Genomic DNA, 27,079 nt, shown 5'->3' on the forward strand with positions numbered 1-27,079 from the left:
AAGCAACGTTTCAATTCTGAATGGTGGTCTTACACCAGGGCGATACTGAGAGTATCTTCCACTCTGGAACGTGCCGCAAATATACTATATATTATTTTAAATTAATTAATTGTGAAATAACACAAATTAATCAAATAAAATTTATTTGCGCACGCCGGGTTCGAACCCGCGACCGTCGGATCTGTAGTCAAAAGCGTATACCACTAGACCACACCTACCATAAAACGTCAGTTATTTTATAGTCTCGCTGATAAATTATCATGTACCTGTACCTAGTAGACCAACTCGACTCATATCGCCATATTATTGTACAATACTCCCACTAATGCAGAACAAAATTCTTTAATATATCGCCTGCATAGATTAGGAAATGCATACTTTGATATCAATGATGAAGGAAGTCTGTTATAACTTATAACATAAAAGATGCATAAAACATATTTTTTACGTATGCAAGAATCAAAAGATAAGTAATTAAGCTTACATTATCGTTGCTTTGATAATTGATAATCATTTATATTTGGCACAGTTGGCAAATAATTCTTTTAAGTGATTAAACAATTTTTTTTTCTTACCTCCTGTACTTGTTTTTTATAATTTATTCTTCACAATTAACTTAACCTTATATTTTACACCGTAAATCATACTTTATACTTAACTTAAAATTTAACCTTTACACTTTATACAGTACTTTAAACTTTATGCTGTGTACTTTATACCTTGTACTTTTTAATTTTATATTTATATTTACGTTAATGGCACATGTCGTGCCGTTTGTATTTAAATAAATAAATAAAACAAAAATCTGGTGACACGTTCCTTCCAGAGGTAACATTGTCTATCAGTGCAATAAAAAATAATTATTGTATCCATCTCTACAAGTGGCTGCATCTGCATCATTTAAAGAGCTATATCTTTCCTCCAAGGGGTCTCAATATTTGGTTGGAAAAAGGGTTTCTGTAGCATGTAAATGGATGTTGCAAACCATTACTTCCTAGTTTCAATTACCGTCAAACTTGGTTATAACGAGCAAAAGGGAACCGACTAAATTCGCTCCTTACAACCAGTACTCGTTTGCCTTAGATTAATCGTTTTATCAATAGGTTTTTAAAAATCGTATTTACCTACCCACCTTTACTATCAATATACAGGGGACGTACTTGACTTACTTTAACCAGTGATTCCTGACATTATTTTGAGTAAAAAATGTAAGTGAAATTATGGTCTCCGGTGACATATATTTTTTTTCAACTTAAAACATAAACAACATTTGTATGTATTGGACAGTTATGGTCGGGGTGAGGGATTGTTCGGTTAGTGGGCTGAGTGACCAGTGACGACATGTGGACGAATTTTTTTTTTATTTTACATTTTTTACTCACTGGTTAAAGTAAGTAACGTCCCTTGACACATTGTATAGTGTACCAATGTTTAAGATATTTTCAAACACGAGTGGTATTAAAAAAAATGTATATATATGTATTTATTAAAAAAATACATAAATTATTGACAGCTGGACATAGCGAACCAATTCATTTAATTTTTTTAAATAGATCGATTTCGTTTTAACCCTTAGGGGCCGGAGCCTTGCATTTGCAGTACTGAAGATTCGTGCCTGTGCACGGTACGGCGCACTGCAATTGTAGTGTCGACCTTATGCATTCATTTTGCCTTCGGATATTACCTCTTACTAGGTTAGTTGAAGACAAAATTAAAAATGTCACTTTATCAAGTAATAGTGTACCCCGGCAATGCTTCGCTATTGCTAAGATATTTCTCGGGCGTCTCGGACTTCTTCCACCATTCACTACTGTATACCACAATATTACTGTTAAAAAACTACATTACATGAACTTTAAATGGACTCCATATCTCATTCCGGTGAAGAGATATTGCTACAAGTATTCCTCCGGCGTTGCTGATTTCTTCTACCATTCAAACTAGAGGTGAGGCGTATTTATCGTACCCAGTAAAAGTACCGGGTATTTTCATGCAATAGTTGGTACTTGTGACAAATCTCCAAAATACTCATACGGGAATACTTATACCGGGACTAAATATTTTTTTAATACCTACCCGACTCACTAGACAATATCTGTTCTGAGCCGGGTATTTTAGATGGGTATTTTTAGTAGGTATTTTTGACGGATATTTTTGATGGGTATTCCTGATGGGTATTTTTATGATGATTTTTTGTGATGGGAAAAATGTGGGGAATCTTTCGACAGGGAATTCCGTAGCCAAAGTAAAAAATTTTCACAGAAGTTCTGTAACAATCTTCCCCCCCCCATGGATTTGAAATATTTTGAGGGGGAGTACACAATTTGTGATATTTTTGTGGGGAATTATGTTTTACAGAACAACAATTTTTTCTCTAACTCCCCCCCCCCCCCCATGGATTTCGAATAATTAATGGGGAATCAAGCAATCATAATTTATGTGAGTGCGTACCTGTACTCATTGTACCCAGTAACGAAAAGTACTAATAGGACCCACCTATAATTCAAACCACTCTCTAAACACTCCTGACACTAAGGACGGGTTGTCTCGGAGAATTTGAAGATTTTTTCATGTTCTCTTATTATTTCAGTTCTGTCTAGCAACTAGCCTATAATGATATAATAACAGAACTTAAATAGGACTTTCACAGAACCCGAAAATGAATGTTGAAATTTGATGAATTGTTCAAATTCTCCATAATAACCCGTTCTAATATGAACAAACTTTTGAATTTTCAACAATATCGGTCAACTACTTTTCAAGTTTTGCGAGAATAAACATACGCAGGCTGAATTTTTATATATCAACACATTTCGGCGTGGCACTTTTTGCGCTTGCGCTATGCTGAGTACGGGCTTTTTCTTTAATTTGTTTTAAATCGCTAAAAATAGTTAAAATATTTTAATCAAAATTTCTACACAATAACTCAGCATACCCAAGCTATAAAATTACTAAACTAAAATCGAATATTATTTGAAATGCAACTCAATTGACCTTGTAATATGTGTATTACGGTCCTCCTATCGGTATTTGCTCATACCGTCTTTTTTTAAATACGCCCAACATCTCTCGCTCGCTTGCACATAGGAGTTGAGTGAGTGCGGAACGGAGAAAGAGATTCAAATCGGGTTTCACGGTCATAAAAACCCTCATTCCAGGAATTGAATTATTTCACTCACAAATAATATACTATCATTTTGTTGAATTACCGATGTAAATGAAAAGCACGAAAATAAATTTAAAAAAAGACTTGCATTACGATTCGATAATTATGTACATATAGTTGGGACCTTCGCAAAGAGATTGGTATATAATATTCATGTAAAAACATTGAATAATTCTGTCTTTTTTGCCACTGAAATGAGGCCGGCGCAAAAGGTAGAACTACCCTTCCCGCCGTTAAACATCAATCAACCGAACGAGTAGAACTACCTTTCCCGGCCGAAGTGTGTTAAGAAGAAGAAGATGGTATTGTCGTTGTGGCTTTAACAAATTTTTTATTTATTTATTGAATTTCTTGGCGGCCCCTACAGGTTAACCTTTCCCTTACTGTGCTAAAAAAATACACGCGTTCCGGTGCTGTGTAGTCAATACACATCTCAAAATAAGCGATTTAATATTGGAAAAGTATGAATATTCATAGCTAATCGATTATGTTTACTATATTTTATATCAAAAGTGATAATAATTGTGATTTAATTGCTGAAAACATGAAAAACCATCTGCAGATGCTAAAGAAACGTGCGAGGGGTCCACATCTAACGACGGTTCGCGGCCAACTGGCTAGCGGCGCGGCTGGCGGCTGGCACAAACACAGCTGTGCGGTCGTAGATATCGATGGTCTAAATCAAAATACAACTGCAGACGTGTAGATGTCTCATGTTCCCGCATAGCGAATTAAAGCGGGACATCAATAGCGTGTCATTTCCTCGCACACTCTTCGCGTATTAGTATCACACGGTTGATCGTATTGGTATATTTGTTCCCGATTTTTAACAAAAAACTCTGATTTTTAATTGAATTTGAAAACTATGTAATAAATTATTTTTTAATTCAGTGTATAAATGTATAACGGAGGAATACCTAAAATCTGAACCCAGAATTTATTATATCTATAGAGTTATTAGTTATTAGAAGCAATGTGTAGTAAATACACACCACAGATAAGGAAAGGTTAAGAAGGCTTGCATTTAAATATTTTATTGGTTATGTGTAAATGAAATAAAATCCAAAATTTTCAAATATCTTTTTAATAATACAAATGAAATAATAATTACAATAAAACAATCTTACATTTGCCATACTTCACTTGATATGATGCATCTCCTTTGAGATATTATATATTAACATGTTTAGTAACACATTACAATTTCGTTCTATAACAGAATTAAAAATTAGAGTTACAATGTGATGTGTCCCTAGAGAATCTATTGAACCTTCAAAAAATGTATAGTGTAAAAGAAAATTGTCCAATACATATTTATTTAAAATATTAATGTTTTACATAATCTCCTTGTCTATTGTGGAAATATTTTTCCTACCTAGATTAATATTTCATAACTTTAACGTGATGGCAGTATACAGCTAAAATATTTACATTATTTTTTTTTATAAAATTCGTGGAAAATGGCCATCACTTGGGTAAAAAAATGTCAACCAAAGGCACCAGTGTTTTATTTTATTTCGAAAAGCTAACACTAACCTACTGAAACATTATTATATATATTACTAATATAAAAAAGCTTTTGAATCCAACAAGCAATCAACAATAAATAAATTTAATATTTTACAAATTAACTATTGACGGACATGACTTACTATACGAAAATACAGGACTAAATATTTACAAACATGAAAACGCAATTTACAAGAAAGTATGAATTTAAAATCAATTATATACAGAACAATTTATATTAATTACATACGTAATATTATTCAAAACTAAAAATGTGCATATCAGATGCAAAAATTATATTTTACTAATAAAATGGGTCAAGCCATGATATTTCATAATTAATTTTAAAACTGCATAGTGTAAATTAATAAATCAATTGTGTTTTATTATTAACTTAATATTTGGTAAGAACTATTAATTTGACAAAATTTACGCCTGCAATTATTGAAGCAAAAATGTTTTAACTAAACAGATTTATCTTTTGGCGTGAAAACTATATACATATATAGATGTACAATATTATTATTGAAGATTGTTCTAAAAAATTGTAAACACAATTTTTTGAGTATCCATTTTTTGAAAAACAATTACAAAGAAAAAGAAGAATCAAATTTGTATGGGAGTGCTTTCCAAAAAAAAAATGTATTTACAAAATTATGAAATAAAACAGACTAATTAATTATGTTTATAAAAACAAACTTTTTTCAAATACAGATAATAAATTATTAATGCAATCTCTGCTTTTTTTAGTTAAAAACAATTTAATTAATGTTGAAATATCAAATTCAAAATAAATACATTACACATAATAATAATAATTCACAGAAAACAGGTTCTTCTAATTCTAATTATTTTTATATTCGAAATTGTTATTCAAATCAGTTCCTTGTGGACAGTATTATAAAATCGTACACACTTTGAACAGTACAGCAATTTACACTGTTTATTATTATTGTACCATTAACCGTATTTTATCATAATGGCGTTTAATCATTATTTTATAAGCCGGTAAGTGTTATCTACAGCTAGTACAATACAATGTAATATAATATATACAATTGGGAAATAATAACCAAATAATCAAACGATAATAATATTACCGATCAAATAAGTTAGTTAAAAAATATCTTGAAAAAATGTTGAAGTATTTCACTGCGACAGCAAATGAATCATCTCGGTTACTTGAACACTATTTGGAAATTATTATTATGTATGCAGTATTTTGCCACTTAAATACTCGGGATAATTTGTTCACTTTTGGGAAGAAAACGCTACCCACCCGTAGAGTTAAATTGTTAACTTTTCGGAACAGCTCATATGGTCTCAGAGAAATCATTGTCTCCCTTACTGTCACAGTTAGAAATATAAACTAACGGTGTTAGAAAGAGAAAACACCAGGCTTTACATTCAAATGCAGAAGTTAACCACAGAATAGTTGAAGTGAGCTCCTCTATGAAACCAAAGGTTCTGACCGCAATTTGAGAAAAGTTTATGAAACTTTGTGAATTTTTTATTAGTTATTTTTGTACGAAACGACAGAAAAGTGAGGTGGCAGTAATGCTTATAATACATTTGTCTAATAAAACATGTGTTTATTTTAGTTCAGTTTTTAGATGAAAAAACGTAAGGTGAGCCATTTTTAAAACATTTGATTTCAAAATTTAAATAATTTTTATTTTTTTATTTTAAATAATAAAATTTAAAAGCGTCACCACCTTTCAAGAAACATTCAGAAACATCCCATTTATTTGGATTTTAAATACACACAAATTCTCCCAACATTCTGACAGCATCTTCAAAACATAACAGCCTGAACCTCTTTACTGCAATCAATTATCCGTTCTGTTCCGCTGTGCCAATTAAAATTATTGAGCACGATCCTCTTTGCCCCTTACCCCAAAGTACAGTTAATATCTTCAGTGGTTTCATCACGAAAGAAGAATTAAAAATATAGTTGTTGGACATTGAAATTTGGTATATTTTTTATTAGTTATTAAAAAAAAAAACTTTCATAACTACATTTCATAGGATGATTATATTTCACAAATAAATAAAAAGTGTTGCTATTTAAATTTTACATATAAGAGCAAAGTGCTAACATTTTGTAAAAATAAACAAAATATACAAATTCAATGATTACAGTAATAATAAGTGGATATAAAATTTCCTAAAAAAAAAGATGAAGAAAGTCTAAAGAATCAAATAATAATATCATCAAATAAATAACACATAATTCTACATCTAAATATGTAACAATAATGTGATGTTTGAACATTAATCTAGTGTTTATTTTTCAACCATTTAATAAGCGATCAAGCATTATTATTGTTATACTTCACATAATAGATAAATTTCCCAGATATCACATTACACGATTACCAACTATTTTACTAATGGAAATATCTAAGTTGTGCTGTAGACACGACTCACAAAGGCAACAACAATACAATTGCGTTCCAGTAATATTTACACTTTCAATAAACATAAAAATTCATTGATTTCTCGATCCTTACGAGCATCTCACGCGTCTCACCCAAAGGTGTAGAATAAGTGGATCGTTCGTAATACTAATAATGACACAAAACACTAACCAACTGGCATTAACTAGTATTTGTATGCCAGTGTATCACTACAACAGGATCCTCACACCAATTTCAGAGTTTTTAATTTCAATTTTTAACTTTCTATAGAATAGGAGAGTCCGCTTTATCTTTCTTTCGCAACGATCTCTTCTAATTGGTTGGAGCAAGTGAAGATTTATCCTTCTTACTCAACGATCGCTTCTAATCGGTTGGAGCAAGTGAAGATTTATCCTTCTTACTTAACGATCGCTTCTAATCAGTTGGAGCAAGTGAAGAGTTATACTTCTTTCTGTTTTGATCAGTTGGAGCCAGTGAAGTTTAAGATTTAGCGGACGAGAACTGATAGAAAGTGTTGAGACATTCAGTCTCAGTGCTGGACGTTGTGTGCAGCGGCAATTGCCCCGGCGTGCTGTGCCTTCTTTTTCCTATTGGCCAGCATGTCGTAAAAAGGGTGGTGGCTGATGGAGCCCTGCAGGCGGGATATCCACTCATCTCGTTCTTCTTGAGTGGCCGCTGACATTCTGCAAAAAAATAATTGATTAAATAACAAAGGCAAAGTCATTTCAAAAGATTACAAAATACATCCTGAAACTGAGGCAGGTACTTTCTTGAAATACGATCATTGGTTCATATTTGAATGTGTTCCATTTCTAAATTGAAATAACCAAAAAACAAAGGAGTTGGTTTTGACAAAGATTAATGGCGGGAAAAAGTGTTGGGAAACAATGAGGTTATTATGTCTTATTAATATTGGGAGTAAAAAGCATCTGGTGCCTTTTTACAGCTAATGACGACCACTAAAAATATATGCATTGTTGTCGAGGTAACAATGGTGACCATTGACGTCCTTTTTAGTATTTCGCTTGGTTAAAAAACGAATTCTAGGTAGTTGATAATATCTGTCAGAATGTGGCTTTAATCGTTTGATTGCCAAGGTATCCATAGCTGGCACACACGCAAGGTACCGTTGCGTGTGTGCCAGCGTAAACACAGCGGATATTCTGGTAGTCACCAAACTTGATACGATTTTATGGTATGTGTGACCTTAAAAAATGCTCCTACATACTAAAATATAATTTATTCTCTCGGCAAGGAAATAATATATCTTAATATTATTCTAGCTTGTTGTTTCGTCACTTGCAAACATATAAATTTTTATTTTTTTCTGAAAAAGTAGGTCGCAAAATTCCATGGAACTGTATTTATTTACAGGAAAGCCTCGTATGATTTATTTTTATTATGAAGAATGCTTATTTATTTTGAAAAAAATAATAAAAATCAAGAATATTTTTGAATTTCTTCGCTATATGTATTACATTTTTTTGAAACAGTATAAAAAAAAATTTACTGCATGGCTCCTATATCATATTTTACTACATCTATACTTCAGATATCTTATGGTGTTAACTAACATATGTGTTATTTTATTAAAAATTATTATTTCTTATCCATAGCATAATTTTCATTGAATCGCTGACAGTCCTGAATTGTTAATGCCAAGTTGCGATGCCTACTCAGCTATTCCAAGCACAATTAATTTTGTGGGTAACAATAAACTCACCACTGACTATTATCATAGACACCTCATACTTCGACTTATGACAGGTCTTATACAAAGCCTAGTACAGGGTGCGCCAGAGAAACTTACTTATTTGAAAAAATTCCCGACCGTTGAGTTGGGCAGGTAGAGGGGCGGGAGGGGGCGCATCTGGAGGGAGACGTCCCCAAGTTTGTTTCCCATTTCTCGTCAGTTGCCATTATGCTGTGGTCTAGGGAGCAGCGGGCCTTCGCCGTCGAGAGCTTCTTTTGTAACGGTCGCTCAGTTGTTGCTACGCAACGTGCCTTTCGCGCTCGCTTCGAAATTCCTCCTCCGGATTTGACTCCATGTGATTTTTTTTTATGGGGTTAATTGAAATCCCTTGTTTATGTCGATCGACCACGGACCATAGATCACCTGAAGAACAACATTCGCGATGCTATTGCCAATATTCCGATTGATATGCTGAGAAGAGTGGACGAGAACTTCAAAAAACGACTTAACCAGTGTATGCGCGGTGAGGATCGCCATTTAAAAGATGTAATTTTTAAGACAGTATGAAAAAAAACTTGGTACATTGCATTTTCAAATAAAAAAAGAATTACAACAATAACTACAGTGCTTTTGATTTTATTGAACTTTCAAATAAGTAAGTTTCTCTGGCGCACCCTGTATAAATTAGTTCAACTATTGTTACACTGGTATATACTTTTGAATTATGCATTGTCTTACTGCACTTATATTAATAATTGCATCACTTGCAATAGTGTTTTTGTGTACACATTAATTGTTCTTTATTTGTTGCTATTATTATCCTGTTTACCACTGTACGCTTGTAATTCGATTATCATTGTATTGTAAAAGCCATTTTATGGCGTTTGACTAAATAAATAAATAAATATAAGTAGCTATCCTGGGGAAACTGCATAGGATAGAGAATATTACATACATTTTGTATGTGTCTGGTAATAAGTACAATTACAATAAGTACAATTTACAAAAATGTGAAATTTGTGGAAAATTAGCAGGAAAGCAATAGAGTGTATAGTATTATTACCGAGTATTGTATACATTAAACATTCTTAGTCTGAACGCTAAAGAGAAAGGTAGGGTGATTTTAATGGTATCTTACCTGTATACAGTGTGCTTTCCTTCTACCACCTTTCCTTCTGAATCTGTCTTGCAAGCTTTGATCAAGTCTCCTCCGCAGTTTGCATATAATTCCAGGCAGTGGGGACGCTGTCTGTCGCACGTAGCACGGACCTGAAAAGTAAATAAGGCTGATTATTATACGGTACCGTCTTACTCATTACATTCCTACGCACCTACCTACGCTTTGGTACAACTCAAGTTTTTCACTATTCTGACCTTTTGTGCCGCGTAATATTTACAACGCATCAATAAGGGGGTAAACTATAACGACTGTTGGAAATATAATCCATGAGTCCATCCATCCAAGTTGGAATATTTTACTAAATATTAATGAGTCCTTCACTAAAATCGATTGATGCTTCTTCATTCACTCCAACATAAAGGAGAATTCCAAAGAAAACTATCTTTATAAATGATGTCTACTTATCTAGTAGTGGTTTAAGCCGGAAACTAGTGAATCTACATCACACAGAGAACCCAAAAAACCATTTTTTTCCATCTGAGCTATTTAATTTATTTATTTTTAACATTTTTTCGGAATTCAAAGGGTTAAAAAAAAAGTAAGGTAGTTGGGTCCACATTTCAAAGCATCAAAAGACAGTAAACAGTCGATAGTAACTCTGTAGCAACAGATTTTTTTCAAATTTGATATAAAATTCCAATTTTGGAATCGATTTACTCGAAAACCAAAAAAATCAACTATAAATGTGATTTACCAGTTTCCTGCTTGTACCACTAGTTTCCGGACACAATGTATTTGTAATAATAAATTGACAAAAACCAAGTGCTGTAAAGACGCGGGAAATGTTACGCAATGTATGTTGCATAATCTCTGCACACGGCAGCTATGTAGCTTGTTTTGTAGCTCAGTACACCGTCGGTATTGCAGATTTCTGTTTTCGCATTTACCGCCTTTATGCTGAATGTCATTATCCTATCATCGTCTAATAAGGAAGTTGAGTCCATTTTTTAAATTTTTTTTTATCAATGTTCGCATTCAAACTTAAATACTGGTATTTTTTTTTTTTTTTTTTAAAGTTTGTTTTCATAATTAAATTAATTCTCAAAGTTTAAATTTTATTAAGCCCGCCAAAACGAGCGGTAAGAGGCGGGGTGTGGTGTGACGTCATTCGAACTGTGAAAACCACGTCGCATAAGCATTTTGTATCGAAAAATTTGTAATTCTTCAACAAGGAATTCCAGTAATTTTTTTACCAATGTTAACCGTCTATTGGAATTGATGTTATTAAAAAAAAAAAAATTGATTAAGATTTCATAGTTAAATTAATATTTTAAGTTAGAATATTTGCTTTTCTCGCCCGGTACGGTACTTGTACGGTATTGCCGTCGCTACTTGTTGACGTTCCCCGCGCGAATTCAGGACCACCGCGCAGAAAAGTAAAGACCAATAGTAAAATAACGGTTTACAGCCCAGTTCACTGTTTGACTTTTCTGGGCGGCCGGCGGCCTGAAGTGTATCACATGCTATGTGACATGTATAATAATAAAAACTTCTAAGTTATGCAATAAACAACATATTATTATAAAGCACTATACGAATATGTATCTTAAGAAATCCATTTCATATAATAATAACAACAAATACGTACATATATTTGACAAACCCAAATAAACCTTTGGCCTATACACCTCTCTCATCTAAACCGACCATCTCTCATGTAATAGAAAGAGATGCACCATAGGTGATCTGTTGTACGTACAATCACGACACATGTGACGTCAGAATTCTTTCGACCAATCGTGGAGCGTATACAGTCTATTGCTATTGATTGCTTTTTCAAGAACGTTTAACTAATTCTAAGAATAATAATATAGAAATATATTTATATATTTAGAATCGATATTTTTTGATCTACATGAACATATTTTTTATAAGTCAAAATATTTTTTACTCAACTTCCTTATTGTCTCACGGGTACTAATAAGTTGTACCGTAACAGGTAATTTAATATATTCATATAAATAGTAATTTGTCAAGAGACGGAGGAGACGGCCGAATGTGGTGTCAACATGTTGACAATAATAAAAGACTGTGCAGTCACCAAGAGACGACGAGATTGCAAATTTTTTTAATGATATTATGTGCTTAAAGCCTTAGACATATTACGCTATATTTTGGGCGCGGCATATACGTTTTATATGATGGGGTGTCACACTACGCTTTAATCTTACTCAGGAGAGGGGGTCATTTATTTAATATAAAAAAATAATATCATTTCTCTGTATGGGATCTATCACTTTGACAGATGACAGCCGCCTAATTACAGCGCTCCGTAAATTGTTCTGACCCCTTCTCGTGCCGTAGATCGGAGAGGGGGTCGCATCATTTTCTAATACAGCCTGGCTAGCAGATCACAGCGCATATCGTCGCCACGCCTACATCATCTTTTTAGGTGAGACGGGTCTGTTTGGGAGCAATGTATGGCGAGCAATATGGAGTTATATAAAACGTTTTGAACTTATAGTGTAATCTGTCACCCCCTTAAATAATAAATACTTGCATGTTTTTTAATCATTTTTAACTAAAATAAATTTTAATGGTAAAAATGATAATTAAAAGTTCGTTATGTGATATCTGCAGTGTCACCAGAAATATTGAGCGCCCACTGAAACCTGGTACCGCTAGCTGTATACGGGAAGTACATCACTTGGTTTTTGTGGATTCTTTACCGACCCGTGGGACGACTGCCTTAAATTTGTCTTTAGACAGAAGACACGTTCCACAGAATACCGAGTACTAAAGTGTTAAAAAATTTGTAAAGAGTAAAGTAAAAATGGTAGAGGTTTTACTGTAAGAAAACTCAACTCTACGATGTCTAAAAATAAAAATAAATTATTGTTTATTCCTATTATTATTATTAAGGGGGGGGCTAGGGTTTTAAAATTTTTTTTTTGCATTTTTTTAAATAAATGCTTAATATGTTAAGAATATTGTGTTCAAATTTCAAGTTGATTGGAGCAAAATTGACGAAGTTACGAGTATTTTTATACCTGTCGGATTTTAATCCCTACCCGACCATACGTATAAGCCGAGCAGAGCAGGAAGCTGAGAGACAAACTAAAGAAGGCAGGATTCGTCCTAGACAGGAGCAAAAAGGTGCTTTAGACATCATGGATGATAGCAACATCCTTTATGGACCTGGCATTGATGATTCAGTGTGAGGTAAGCTGATAAAATTTGCTTATAAACGTTTAATACCAGATTTTTTAGTGTTCAAAACTTTATAGCGTTTTTCCCACAACTCACGTTTTCAAAGTCGGTGACCGTCATAACTTCAAAACTACTGCACCGATCCTTTTGAAATTTTGAAAACTATTTCTGTACATAATTTACGAGGTAACGCTGGAGAGTTTTTTTCAAATTTGTTAATAATTATTGAAGTGAAACTTCTTTACGCGCGTTATGCAATTTCGAGGACAGGAGTAAAACCAACTCATGACCGTCATGAAAAACCGTGATCATTTCGCTATAGGAGCCTAGCCAATAAAAAAATAGTTTAAACGGGGATCGAACCTCGGTTCTTCACGACGAGAGTCGCGCGCTCTGCCTCTAGACCGCGAAGCTGAGTTTGGAGAGTGACCTAAAAAAGGTATATAAGAACCGTGAAGAACCGAGGTTCGATCCCCGCTTAAACGATTTTTTTTTTCTTTTTGTGATTTTTTTAATAATAATTTTTTTTAAAGTGATAAAATGCTTTTTTTAAAAGTGATAAAAGACTTTTAGATATTTTGACTATATGATATTTTGGTCGAATACGTAATAACCGCGGTCTAGAGGCAGAGCGTTCGACACTCGTTATGCAGGACCCGGGTTCGAATGCCATATTTTTATAACTATTAATTTTTTTTTATCAACGATTTGTATTTTCTTTTTGTGATTTTTTTAATAATAATTTTTTTTAAAGTGATGAAATGCTCTCGTGCTGCGACTTTTAGATATTTTGACTATATGATATTTTGGTCGAATACGTAATAACCGCGGTCTAGAGGCAGAGCGTTCGACACTCGTTATGCAGGACCCGGGTTCGAATGCCATATTTTTATAACTATTAATTTTTTTTTATCAACGATTTGTATTTTCTTTTTGTGATTTTTTTAATAATAATTTTTTTTAAAGTGATGAAATGCTCTCGTGCTGCGACTTTTAGATATTTTGACTATATGATATTTTGGTCGAATACGTAATAACCGCGGTCTAGAGGCAGAGCGTTCGACACTCGTTATGCAGGACCCGGGTTCGAAACCCATATGTTTATAACTTTTAATTTTTTTTTATCACATGCTACTTATAAATATGTCAATAGACAGAAAAAAAGAGAGAATGAAATGTAAAGAGAGAGAGGAATACTAAAAGTTTCACTTCCGTCGTGCGTAGGCTTGCCACACACTGTATTTTTTATTTTACAATAACAAATTAGCTGATTTTTTTCACTAAAAATAGCGTTTTTCCCTTCAAAGTTTTCCAAAAACGTGAAAAATTAAAATTTCGAAAAACCCTCCCAGCGTTACCTGGGAAAAACTATTATCTAACGAATGAACTTTAATTTTTTGATTTCAGATGACCCAGCACCGAGTTATGAGGGGCACCGCCATTCTACTTTTTTTTTGAGACACGTCCGAATAATTGCTGCCATTGCCGTGTTTTCTAATATTTCTTCGTGAAAATTTTACACAACATTCTTAAAATGTCATACTTTACTGTCCTATTAGATTTAAAGAAATTTTAAATTTTAAAATTCACAAAAAAATGCCTTTTTTCGTACGAACTAACCCTAGCCCCCCCTTACGTAGCGTATGCAAGGGGGTGAGAAAAATCTAAGCTTCTAATAAGAACAGATATTTCCATTACGCTTTGTCGATCTTGTTATTTCAAAATTGTGTAAAAATAGAATTGACTGTACACTAGAGACTCTCTCCAGTAGATTATACGCCTTATAATAATATGCAAATCCATTAAATTATTCTATTTAAATGCTGAAATAGAATTGACTGTACACTAGAGACTTACTCCAGTAGATTATACGCCTTATAATAATATGCAAATCCATTAAATTATTCTATTTAAATGCTGAAATAGAATTGACTGTACACTAGAGACTTACTCCAGTAGATTATACGCCTTATAATAAAATGTAAATCCATTAAATTATTCTGTTTTAATACTGAAATATTTAGCATATTATTTAGTGTTACAAAATGAATTGTTTCACTTACGGATATGTTTTCTAGTGGTATGATTCCTCTCGGTTCCTTGTCGGTAGTGTATTCGAAATAGTACAGGCAATTATCATTTAAGATGAACCATCTTCTCTTCCAGGATTTGTATCTGAAAACATCAAAGCAAATTATTATTATATTTCAATAAATTAATAAATTATTATTATATTAAAATATTTTTTCTAATATTAAATAAAAAAAAAAATAAAAATAAATTATGTAGTCTAATAATGACAAGTAATACTTCTTTTACGAACATGAAAAACCTAAAAAAAAACGACAAGTGAATTTAATTAGTAAAGTAATGGTATAAATTGATAAAAATATTACCTTCCACCCTGTTTCCATAACCAGCCTTCCTTGTCAGGGTTGAAGAACGTGTGCATCAGATCATTTCCATCGTCTTCTGGGATCTTGAATGGCTCTGTCTTTATCGAATCATATAGAGACTGAAAATAAATAGAAAGAAACAATGATTAAAATAGAGATTAAAAATAAAAATTAGTTTTCAGTTATCCACAGAAGAAGAGACAAACAAAATTCCCACCATGATGCACTTTTAATTTCATTTTTGCCTACTGAGAATATCAGTATCCAAGTGATTAATTTTTACTGAAAGTAAAAAAGTCAACATAAGGTAAATCCTGTATCTAAATTTCGCTAATAAACAATTAGTTGATGATGTGTTACTCTTAAGTGACCTACCAGGTAAGTATGGTACTGTATATTATCTTCATATATAGTTAGTAACTAGATAACATAGATCATTGTAGAAATTTATTATATATTTGTACAGTGCCCTTGGGGTGATTATGCACAAAAACGGCGACGAGATCATCCAAATATTATAATTATTATTATACAAAAGTGAGGTATACAAAAATAAACAAAACATAAGTGCAATCTCTCCTGGAATATGCTTTCTAAATATGGAACTCCATATTTTGCAAAGGATATAGATTTAGAGTACAAAGACGATTTACAAAAATACCAAGAGCTTTCAAAGGCCGGCAATATAAAGATATAGTTAAGGAATTAAGATTACCAATGCCAAAAGAAAAAAGAGAAAGGGGTGACTTAATTGAGACTTTAAAAATTTTATCTGGACATTATACAGGGTTTTCCAATAAGAGGTGTTATTTTGAATAGCCCGCTATTTCGGTAGATGTTACGTTTGAAGTTGTCTGTTTTTTGACATTTGACAAGTAGAAACTACGCCATTTATAAAAATGGAACGATACACGCTTCAACAACGCATTGAAATTATTAAAATTCACTTGAGTGAATCAAATTCAAATCATCTTGAGTGATGAGGCCCATTTCCACCTCGGTGGCTTCGTCAACAAGCAAAATTGTCACATTTGGGGCTCGGAAAACCCAAGAGTTATTGTTGAAAAGCCTCTCTATCCTCAACATGTGACTGTTTGGTGCCGTTTATGGTCCGGCGGAGTCATTGGACCTTACTTTGTCGAAAATGAGGCTGGAGCAACAGTTACGGTGAATGGATTGCGCTATCGAGAAATGATTAATGATTTTTTATGGCCGGAATTGGATGGTATTGATCTGGACAACGTTTACTTTCAACAAGACGGCGCTACGTGCCACACAAGCAACGAAACCATTGATCTTTTACGATTGAATATCAACATAACACCTCTTATTGGAAAACCCTGTAGTTGCCTCGGCATCCAAGAAATCTTCACTACCAACAAAACATGTAAATCTCCGGGGACACTAAAATAAAATTAACAAAATACCTTTTGCAACCAATCCTAGGAAGCACTTCCTTGCAAATAGAGTAGTGTAAATAAGGAACAAACTTCCATAACGTGTCATTGATTCTACTAATATATTAACCAAGATATTGATATATGGATTCTTATTTGGAGAGAAGAAAGGATCAAATTGTTTTTAAATTTAAAATAACTCAATTACTGTTAAGCTTATTGTGAAATCAGATATTTGTGCATCAGCATAATGTTGCCTGCTCATTAAATAACAATTATAAATAATTTGAGAAAGCTGGAGAGTGCGGTGTAGTCAGAGGCCGTCCGCTAGCGGCCGTGAGGCTGATCATGAGTGCTGCCAGCGTTGAGAGATTGTGGTTAGTGTAAGGTGCACTCGCTAGAGTAGACAGAGAATACGAGCTGATGATTTATTTATTTCTTGGATAATTTGTATAGCGCCGCTTTTGTGAGACATCACCTCAGGGGCGCTTTACACTTGATGCAGGTATTACAAAAAATATAAATATTACAAAAAGAAAATGAAGTACAGGAACAGGTGATACGAAGATAGAAGATGCTGCAGCAAGAATCCTAGGTGGTGAAGAAACTGGAACAGCTGCTGCAGCGAGAGAGTCCATCGCGTCCACTAACAGTGCCAGCACGAGGTTCGTCATCCGTCCAGGTATGTGTCTGCTGTATATCTTCACATAGATAACAGACCTAGGCAGCACCGCTGTGATGTTCAGCGAATCTATCATTCATCTCCATATACATAATCCTGTTCCTGGTGATTGTAGAAACGGTGCATTGTGATCGCAATAAAAATCGACAGACGGGATAATAAATTACCCTGGGTGTAGTGGAACACTCGCTCTGGCCTTCCGAGTTTCCGAGAATTCCGTTGAAAACATCTGGCGTACAGTTCCATCTACCCTCGTCCCACTTCATCGCGAGCGAATGTCGAATATATTTTGAACAAAATTATCGATTCATTTTTAACACACTGCACTAAAGTCACATTACTAAAAAGTTCTAATAACTGGTTGTTAAGTTTATTTAAAATGTTGATTAATTGATTTTAAAAATAATTTCAAAGGGATGTTGCCACATTTCCCTTGAAAATACAAAAAAAAAAACACAGAGCGGTTGGAGGACGCATTGGAGGACGAGTCAGGCTGCCGCCAAGGCTACAATACAATACGATGATGATTTATAATTAATAACATAGTAATAATTACCAAGAGGAGTTCCTGGGGAAGATCCCCGCCGTTATTGATGCCCCTGTTCATGTTGATGAACTGGTCGGGCGTGGGCTTGTCTTTGACGCTGGGGTTATGCAGCGATGTGTTGAGCATGATGATTGCGAAGCTGAGCACATAGCAAGTGTCGGTGTTGGTGAAGATGTCCGTGTTGAGGTGGCAGTAGCGCTGAGCAAAGCACTCCATCATACGGTCGATCTTCTGCGCCTCACCCGGCAAACGGAAACTCCATAGGAATTGCCTACAAAATTATATATAAACATTATTTAGTAAACTTCTTTAGGTGTCGACCTGTGGAATGAATAGAAGGGGAATTCGTTGACCACAAGGTCAGTGATCTGCACCGCACCGCATTCACACATAGCTATCACTTTAAGGACCTTTCAATGAGTGTCCCGGCCTTGTGATCTAGGAGGTTTTAGCGCATCACACCTGAACTACAGTTCTGAGAGCGCCTTATCCTATTAATGTAAGACCTGAAAACCCACAGTGTCTCTCAGTGGGGTCGGTAATAGGGCACGCATTTCTGATATTTAGTAATAAAAATAATTTTTAAAGGCGCGGTTAACCCTCAAGATTTTATGAAAATTATTTGAAATTACCTGGCTGGGAAACCATAATGCATACAAAAGTGCTCACAAAATAATTTAATATACTTAACCTAACTAAAATGGCAATGTAATGGTAAATAATATCAATTGATTCTCAATATCGTGCATCAGTATAAGAATAGCCAGGCATATGAAATGTTTTTATGACGAGACCAAATGAAAATCAATAAAGCAGTACCTCAAGGGTAAGTTCAAAGCCACTACCCCAACGGCGGGAAAAATAACATATGAGAAATAATAATAATAATATGGTTTACCGATGCTATCTTACACGAGTTCTAGCCGTTTTATGTAGAAAAGTTTTTTAGGACGAGGCTAGGGAATACTAGGTAACCGGATAAAACAGAACATGATGAAAGACAGGTTAGGTTAGGTTTTTTGTTCTTTTGTCCATTATTGTCAATTTTCTGTTTTGTCACTGTAATGTTTTATCTTGGAACCACAGAGAACAGTCTTTTATTTTTGTTCGAAATATAATAATTAAGGACGATGCTTACCGTAATGCTTGAACCAGAATGAGATCCGTGAAGTCGTGCAGGTCCACAAAGGCTTTGAGGACAGCCTCATTGAAGTCGTTCCTCTCCCCGAGATAGTCTCCGATGGCTGTCTTGTTGAGGCCTTCTCCTTTGTGCAAAAACTGGGCCACGTCCTCTGGGTTTCTCTGCAGCAGGCCATTCTCGTACAGGTATTCTATGCCTGTAAATTAAAAGGAAACATGTGGGTTAGTTTCAACTGGTTAAAGTGTTTTTAACACAGCTAAAAATGACTGGACAGATACATCAAACGTTTGAAGCATCAAAATGTAATTTAGGGCCAGTTGTTTGCAGAATTTGCATTTGAATCAGAAGCACACTTCACCTGAATACTTAACCCTTCAGGCTAACTCATATGGTCGCATAGAAATCGTTACATCTCCCTTACTGTCATGGTGAAAAATTTGATCCAAATGGTGTTAGAAAGAGAAAACACCACGCTTTATATTCAAATCTAAAATTTAACCACAGAAGAATTAAAATGCGCGCCTTTATGAAACCAAAAGTTTCAAACGCAATTTACAAAAAGAATATGAAACTTTGTGAATTGTTAATTAATTATTTTTATATGAAACGACAAAAAAGTGATGCAACAATAACGTTTGTAATACATTTCGTGTAATTTTAATTACAAAAACGTAAGGTGAGTCATTTAAAAAAAAAATCTGTTCGCATTCAAAATTTTAATTCCTATTCATAATAATCAAATTTGAAAGCGCACCTTTCAAAAACAATTTTCAGTTTTCGGATAAGTTCAGAAATATTTCATTCAAATATGGCAGAGGCTTGAGAAGTTAATTAAAATTTCGCTTAATTTAAAGAGAAACGTGAGAATTTCCTGATCAATATCTCGTAACTAAAAAACTGTTCAAGAAATAATATTGATCAATAATAATCGAATCGTGTGAAGTAGGCTCACAGACTACAGGCTAAATGGGAAAACAATGGATACAGAGTTCCAGTGAAAAGCGGTGGAAATAATATCTGAAATGTCGGTGAGAGAAGGGAGGATGGGCAGATTGATGTCGAAATAGTTTCAGCACCTCCCATAATAAATCGCATTAAGGAGGGTAATTTCTCAATGGCCAAACCCTTTTCCGCTTTTAAGAGCCTGTTAAGAAGACGCAAAACTAATAGAATAAATCTAAGAAAGGGAGGCGGGAGGCATTCAGCCTCCCTTGGTAGTACCCACACCCACTCTTCTCAAGGGAAATCATTCGTAATTTAATATTGGAAAAGTTTCTATAGTTTCCAAGTCAAATAATACGCATAAAAGTATAAAGTAACCATTTATATTTAATCACGAAGACAATAGGGGGGAAAAAGTAATCACCCGATGTTCTTTTGCTGTAATTATTTTTTTATGATAAACTTTGGTACTGCTTGTGAAATTTGTTTTTTTTCCTGTAAACCGATTCATGTCTTGTCGATTTGTATTCTGCGTTTGTTTACTTCACAAATGTCAAAACCGAATTGACATTTGGCGCCATTTGCAAAAGTTATAGCGTTTTTCAATAGGGTGATTACTTTTGCCCCACACTGTATTAACGACTCTCAACCTATACTAGTAAGAAAAGTCTATAGATGTCGCACATTAAAATAAAAATGGATATATTTATTCAAGACACTATCCTGATTACATTTAGTTCGGGTAGAATCTTGCAATCTTACATAAAGATAGCAGCCAATAAAAATATGCATAAAGATAATGTTGGTAGCCCTTAGTCGAAGTATGATACAGTTAAATATGCCCGAAGGGGGTAGGGTCGAATTAGCTCAGTGGAAGAACAAAGCCCCGGCAAGGCTGAGGTTCTGAATTCAATTCCTAGATGCGACCGAATCTTTTTCTTATTTTTCTATTTCACATTTTTCGTTTGAGAGCCGTTAATATTGTCTTCACAATTAAATATTACAATTCGAGGTTTTAATCACAACTTATTCCAAAAATAAAAATAACCATTTATAGTTTTCACGGTTTCCTATATGAGATTAAAAGAAATACATAATTTTAAACATGATTAAAAAAAAAACTTTTTATAGAATAAATAATTATTTTTTATTTTTTTTTTTATTTATTAAAAGTAAATTTATTTTATTTAATAAATTGTAAAGTCAAATTGTATAATGAATTTCGCGGGTATATAGGTATTTCGGAAGGTGGCAAGTTACATCCCTGCAAACACAGGTAGTGTGAAACCACCCTGTCCTTTTGACGTAGAGTAAAGAGATGCGAGCCACCGACGATCCACCCACCTCCAGGTCCCTCCCCGTACACCGTCGCGCCGTGTCTCTGACGGTAACCGAACATTTCAATTTGGGAGGCGGGTTTGGTTACCGCCGCCCCGGGAACCATTTATTGGATAACCAAAACCCCTGCCATAGGTCACCCCCCAAGTGGGTTTCTACGTTTGGTGACTTAGCAGAGGTGGCCGGGTTCGTGGGGTGAGGTTTGTCTTGGTGGTGGGCCGGATCGGGAGATCCTTTGACCTCTCCAGCCGGACGCTCTCGACCCATCGCCTTGCACCGCAGTGGGAAAGATGGATTCATACGTCCATCACTCCTGGACACATTGACCCCTAGATCCCTACCCACCTCTCATACTTTTTTTCCTTCCAAAACTTCCACTCCTTCTTTTCCCTCCACACAGCATCCCCATGACATAGGCCCTGAGAGACTTTTCCCAGGTTCGTTTGAGTGAAGCTAACGTAAAAAAATCAGAACAGTCACAAATCAAAGAACTTATGAAAAGTGATATTACTGCCATGAAAAATTAAACTAACTAACCATCACGCCGTTTCCCCGCAGGGGTAGGCAGAGAGGACGTACCGCCAAACAAATCGGTATTGGCACACACTCCTTGCCTCATTCACATGTAAAAATTATGAAAACAAAAAAACTAGCTTTAAAATTAGGGTTTTTAATTTCAGGATAGTTTTTTTAATCACTTTTCAAAAGTGTTCTGATTTGTCATGAAACCGTATAGGGCCTTGTCCAGTCACCTCTACGTCACGCAGCCCTTTGTCGCCGCGAAGAAGCGGCCACAAAGCTTTCCGAGCGGAAGGCGAACAATACGCCAAACGACCGCAGAGAAAGGCCCGGATTGAACAACTGGCGGGGATGAAAAGGGGTGAACAAAGTACGCAAATAAAACTAAGAAACAAACACCAGAATGACTTGCGCTAAACTAACACACTAACCGTCACACCATTTCTCCCTAGTAGATACTCCCATTATCGACCTAGTGAGGGACCACCATTAAGAAACGAAAATTCGCTTGAAACGCTTTTAGCCGTGCTTGGTGACCAGATCTGAAAAGCCAGGATACTTCTCAACCTACCTCTTCATCATCTCCGTCCCTTCCCACAAAATACTCTAATAATTTGGGATGCCATAGTGACACTAGTTCTAGACAATTTGGGACGATTGTGTGGATTCTACAAAAAAGTATATTTATTTATTTATTTACGGACAAATAGTCCATTAACAACATATTAATTACACGAATAAGTTTTATAAACAGAGATGACAGTGAAAGGAGAGCATATATAAATGAGGAGCGAAGACAATAATAATATAAAAGTAAGAATGGGAGATAATAATAAGTCAAAGCATGAAGATGGTTCAAAGGGCATTAGAAATTAGACATTGCGTATTGACTGTCGAAAGTCATTTAGGCATATACCACAAAATTCAATGCTTTGACTTGACAGTGAGTTGACAAGTCTCGACATTCTGGACAAAGGAGAATGGTATCCATAATTGGTAGAATGTTGATTGACGAACAGCAATTCATTATTTCGGAGTCTACGGGAAGGGATGTTGAATTGGATAAGTTGCAACAAAGCAGGTGAGTCTGTAATACCATTGATAATTTTAAATATGCAAATCAGATCAGTGTCCGTTCTACGTTTCTCCAAAGAAGAAATGTTTAAAGTTTGTTCAACTTCATCATATGAGTACTCTCCTCTTTCAAGACCCAACCTCCAAGCGATTCCTCGTAGGAAGCGATGTTGTACGGATTCTATGTGACAAATATGGACAGCATATATATATATATTATGTTTACCTACAGAAATATATTTAGAAATTCATAATACACCACCTTAAATTACTAAAATATGACAATTACCGAAACGTACAGCAAATACAAAGAAGAGAGAATACAGCAAAAATGTATCGATACCATACCTGGAGTAAATAGCAAAATTAACATTAAAAAAAAACTTTTTTTTAGATATTTACATTAAAAAATAAGTTACCGATTTTACAATATGTTAGCGAAACAAAATATCCAAAATATCAACGGAACTGAATTTATTTCCAAGCCTATGTAGCCTTTGGGCTGGAGAATTCATGAAATAGTTTTAGATGAATAAACAAAGAACAACTCAGGAAGTCTCGTGTTACGATTTGGTACTCGGAACGTTATTAGCTTAGTTAAATCAGGTACATCCATTAAGCCATTAACTAATTTATTAAAGTACCAAATCGCTCATGGTTTTCTGCAAGGTAAGTCGGTTAAATCAAGTAATTTCGTCAAATTATCACAATTAATTTGGTCAATGGGTATGGATATAAAAATTTGTCTTAAACTCTCTCAATTTTAATTTGATATGCTTTTTATAGTATGGGGACTAAATAGTAGAATTCTATTTTAAATTACTTCTTACCAAGGCAGTGAAGAGAATCTTAAAAGTATAGAGTGACGTAAATTCTTTATTAATTATTTCGACATTATGATTATCACATTTGGCAGAGGAAATACCCCTAATCTAAAAAATATTAATTTTCCATCTTCACCCTGATAAAGCCAGTTTCTCTCCCCCTCCTCTCCCCTAAAGTTGGGTTGACTCGCTAACGACCTCATCTGCAACCGACGACCAATTGTCCGAGAATTCCATTTAATATTCGATATTAATAATACGGATCTTATAACTTCTAATGTTCCAACGTTAATGGCCAGACTGCGAAAATGACGATTAATTTAAGGTTACGATAAATGGGGACCGCACCACGGGTAAAGAACCCAGTGAGGCTTACATTGCCAAATCAAATTTTATACAAAAGTTATTCAATCTATCAATAAAAAAATAAAAATTCACTCGAATCTGAATTGGACGCAGATCTCAAAAATGCAAGATGCATTCGACTGCAGAGGCGTAAACATATTAACACATCTCTTTTATTAAGACACGACACAGTAGTAGTGTAATGTCAAGTCGGCGAACTTACACACACAAACCAGTGCTGAAGAAGAAAGTAAAAACATAAACCACATAAAGGTAAAAAAAAGCCACAAACGAAAGTCTGACACGATTTAATGTCATTAGAATATCTATGTACTTGATCTCAGGCGTGCGAAGTTTCCGTTCGGGGCTAACAAGTCCGCAAAGAGAAAAAATATACAACACGATAAAAACATCATTTAAAACTTCACTAATCCAGAAAAACCGAAAAATGACAATAGTAAAAAAGTGTACATATTTGTATTTTTAAACACATCTATTTGCATTTTGATTTTGTTGTCTTGATTGTATGAATAAATGGAATCTTGCAAGCGGAAATTAACAACTCACTTCCCGACACGATCGAGCTGAAACTCGACAAATAGACTCGTCGTCAATGACAATGCGTTCAACGGAATATTGGATAAAATTTTGGTGGCACTCATTCACACACACATACGCGCGCACATACGATTTTTTCTGAAATTGGTTGACATTATATTTAAAAATTTACATCAGTCAATATACGAAATAAATTTGTGGTACTATCCAATTAGGATTGGACATAGGTGTTAGCGGTGTTGAAGGTTCAATTCTCAGTCAAACCAAAAAATGATATTTTTTAAAATTGGCTGAGCAGCTGGCCTACAAGATGGCGCAACTAGGTCGAAAATTGCAAATAGATATAGTAAAAAAGCTTGTTTTTACGGAACGATTTCTTTTATTAGGCTCTTATAGACGTTTGTTTATTCAATATGAGTCGGATAGTGTCTGCTTTAATGTTATTGTCACTTTCTTTTCATCAGCGATACTGAAACGTACGAGTACTATACAAATTGTATTTGGAAATTGATTGTATAAACACTTTGTCAGCGATTTCAGTTTTACTTGCTTACAGTATTGAATATTAATTTTATCAGATTAAGAAGTTCTCAATTGTAAACGTGTGATACGAATGTTTAAAGCCATCTAGAAATAAAAAGTTTGCATTTCTCTCGAATCGATTATGTTCTTTAATCATCTCGTACTTTAGTGATGGGTAACCGAATGATTCAAATTTTGTTACAATCGAATTAAGAGGAAGCTACAAGCCAAAAATGTGTATATTCTTGGTAAACCTTATATTGTAGGTAATAGGCATTTAAATCGCTTGACACAAACACATCGATTATTTTGTAAATAATTTTATTAGAAAGCAAAAATGTTAATCAAGTGAAACTGTCACAGATAATCTTAGCTATAATACTGTATTTTTTAAAGTTGTTTCCCTAATGCGTTCATACATTTCTATTGAAAAATTTTGAAGTGAAACTTCTTTAGGCGCGTAATGAATTTTCGGGGACGGAGTAAAACCGAGTCACGATCGAAACGAAAATGCGGGTACCCCCACCACCGATTAAAGTTCATTTGATCTAGTCAAAGTTTTGAAGTAACATATAAATGCTTCTTAGCTCATCCCGACAACTGGCGTTGGTGGTGTAATGGTCAGCATAGTTGCCTTCCAAGCAGTTGATCCGAGTTCGATTCTCGGCCATCGCACATTATTTTTTTGTTTTTAACGCCTTTTTCATTCAATATCTTATTTTTTAGTAGGTCAGAACATTTTTTAAAAGAAAATAATATTGAAAAATAATAAAAACACTTATCTCACTGTGATAAAACATTACTCCGCTAGAGCGCGCTTTGCGTTATTGTGTTGGATTAAAATTATTATCTAATCCGTATATTATGATAATTGTATTACATTTATTTAATTAATTTATTTATTTTGATAATATGTAATAATTTTCAAAGTTTTGAAGTAACATATAAATGCTTCTTAGCTCATCCCGACAACTGGCGTTGGTGGTGTAATGGTCAGCATAGTTGCCTTCCAAGCAGTTGATCCGAGTTCGATTCTCGGCCATCGCACATTATTTTTTTGTTTTTAACGCCTTTTTCATTCAATATCTTATTTTTTAGTAGGTCAGAACATTTTTTAAAAGAAAATAATATTGCAAAATAATAAAAACACTTATCTCACTGTGATAAAACATTACTCCGCTAGAGCGCGCTTTGCGTTATTGTGTTGGATTAAAATTATTATCTAATCCGTATATTATGATAATTGTATTACATTTATTTAATTAATTTATTTATTTTGATAATATGTAATAATTTACAGAAAAAAAAATTAAAACTATCTCCCTCTGATAAAATATCCGTTCGCTAGAGCGCACTACGCGATCTTGTGTGGGATTCTATTTCTGTACATTGTACATTATTTTTAAAAATATATTATATTGAAGTGAAACTTCTTTAGGCGCGTAATTCGGGGACGGAGTAAAACCGAGTCAGGATCGACACGAAAATGCGGGTACCCCCACCACCGCTCACCGTTCACTGTCCCTCTCTCACCATATGCGCTTGTTGAGGTGGGGGAGCCGCTCACGAACGTTCTCTCTCTTCTCTTCTTTCCTCTCTCTCAGACACCAGCGAACTGCGCCACGCCAAGCAACAGCTGCTTGGTTAGTATACTGCGTCGTGAGTGTAATACGAGT

General features: G+C 34.4%; 1 protein-coding gene across 7 annotated transcripts in view; it reads right to left on the bottom strand.

Annotated features, from left to right (window-relative positions):
- Positions 1–4,242: 4,242 nt before the first annotated feature.
- Positions 4,243–27,079, bottom strand: part of step (cytohesin steppke) — a 248,168-nt gene continuing 225,331 nt past the window's right edge. For all 7 annotated transcript variants that reach the window (XM_089638054.1, XM_089638049.1, XM_089638053.1 and 4 more), the window contains exons 4-9: positions 19,279–19,477; positions 18,150–18,411; positions 15,515–15,633; positions 15,182–15,293; positions 9,927–10,057; positions 4,243–7,778 (exon numbers count right to left, since the gene is read on the bottom strand). In XM_089638054.1, the coding sequence (XP_089494180.1) occupies positions 7,625–7,778; positions 9,927–10,057; positions 15,182–15,293; positions 15,515–15,633; positions 18,150–18,411; positions 19,279–19,477 (977 nt within the window). In that variant the 3' untranslated portion in view covers positions 4,243–7,624. The remainder of the gene's footprint in view (positions 7,779–9,926; positions 10,058–15,181; positions 15,294–15,514; positions 15,634–18,149; positions 18,412–19,278; positions 19,478–27,079) is intronic.

The sequence above is a fragment of the Hesperophylax consimilis genome, chromosome 12 (assembly GCF_061612785.1).
Source record: "Hesperophylax consimilis isolate HC1 chromosome 12, BYU_Hcon_1.0, whole genome shotgun sequence".
NCBI lineage: Eukaryota > Metazoa > Arthropoda > Insecta > Trichoptera > Limnephilidae > Hesperophylax > Hesperophylax consimilis.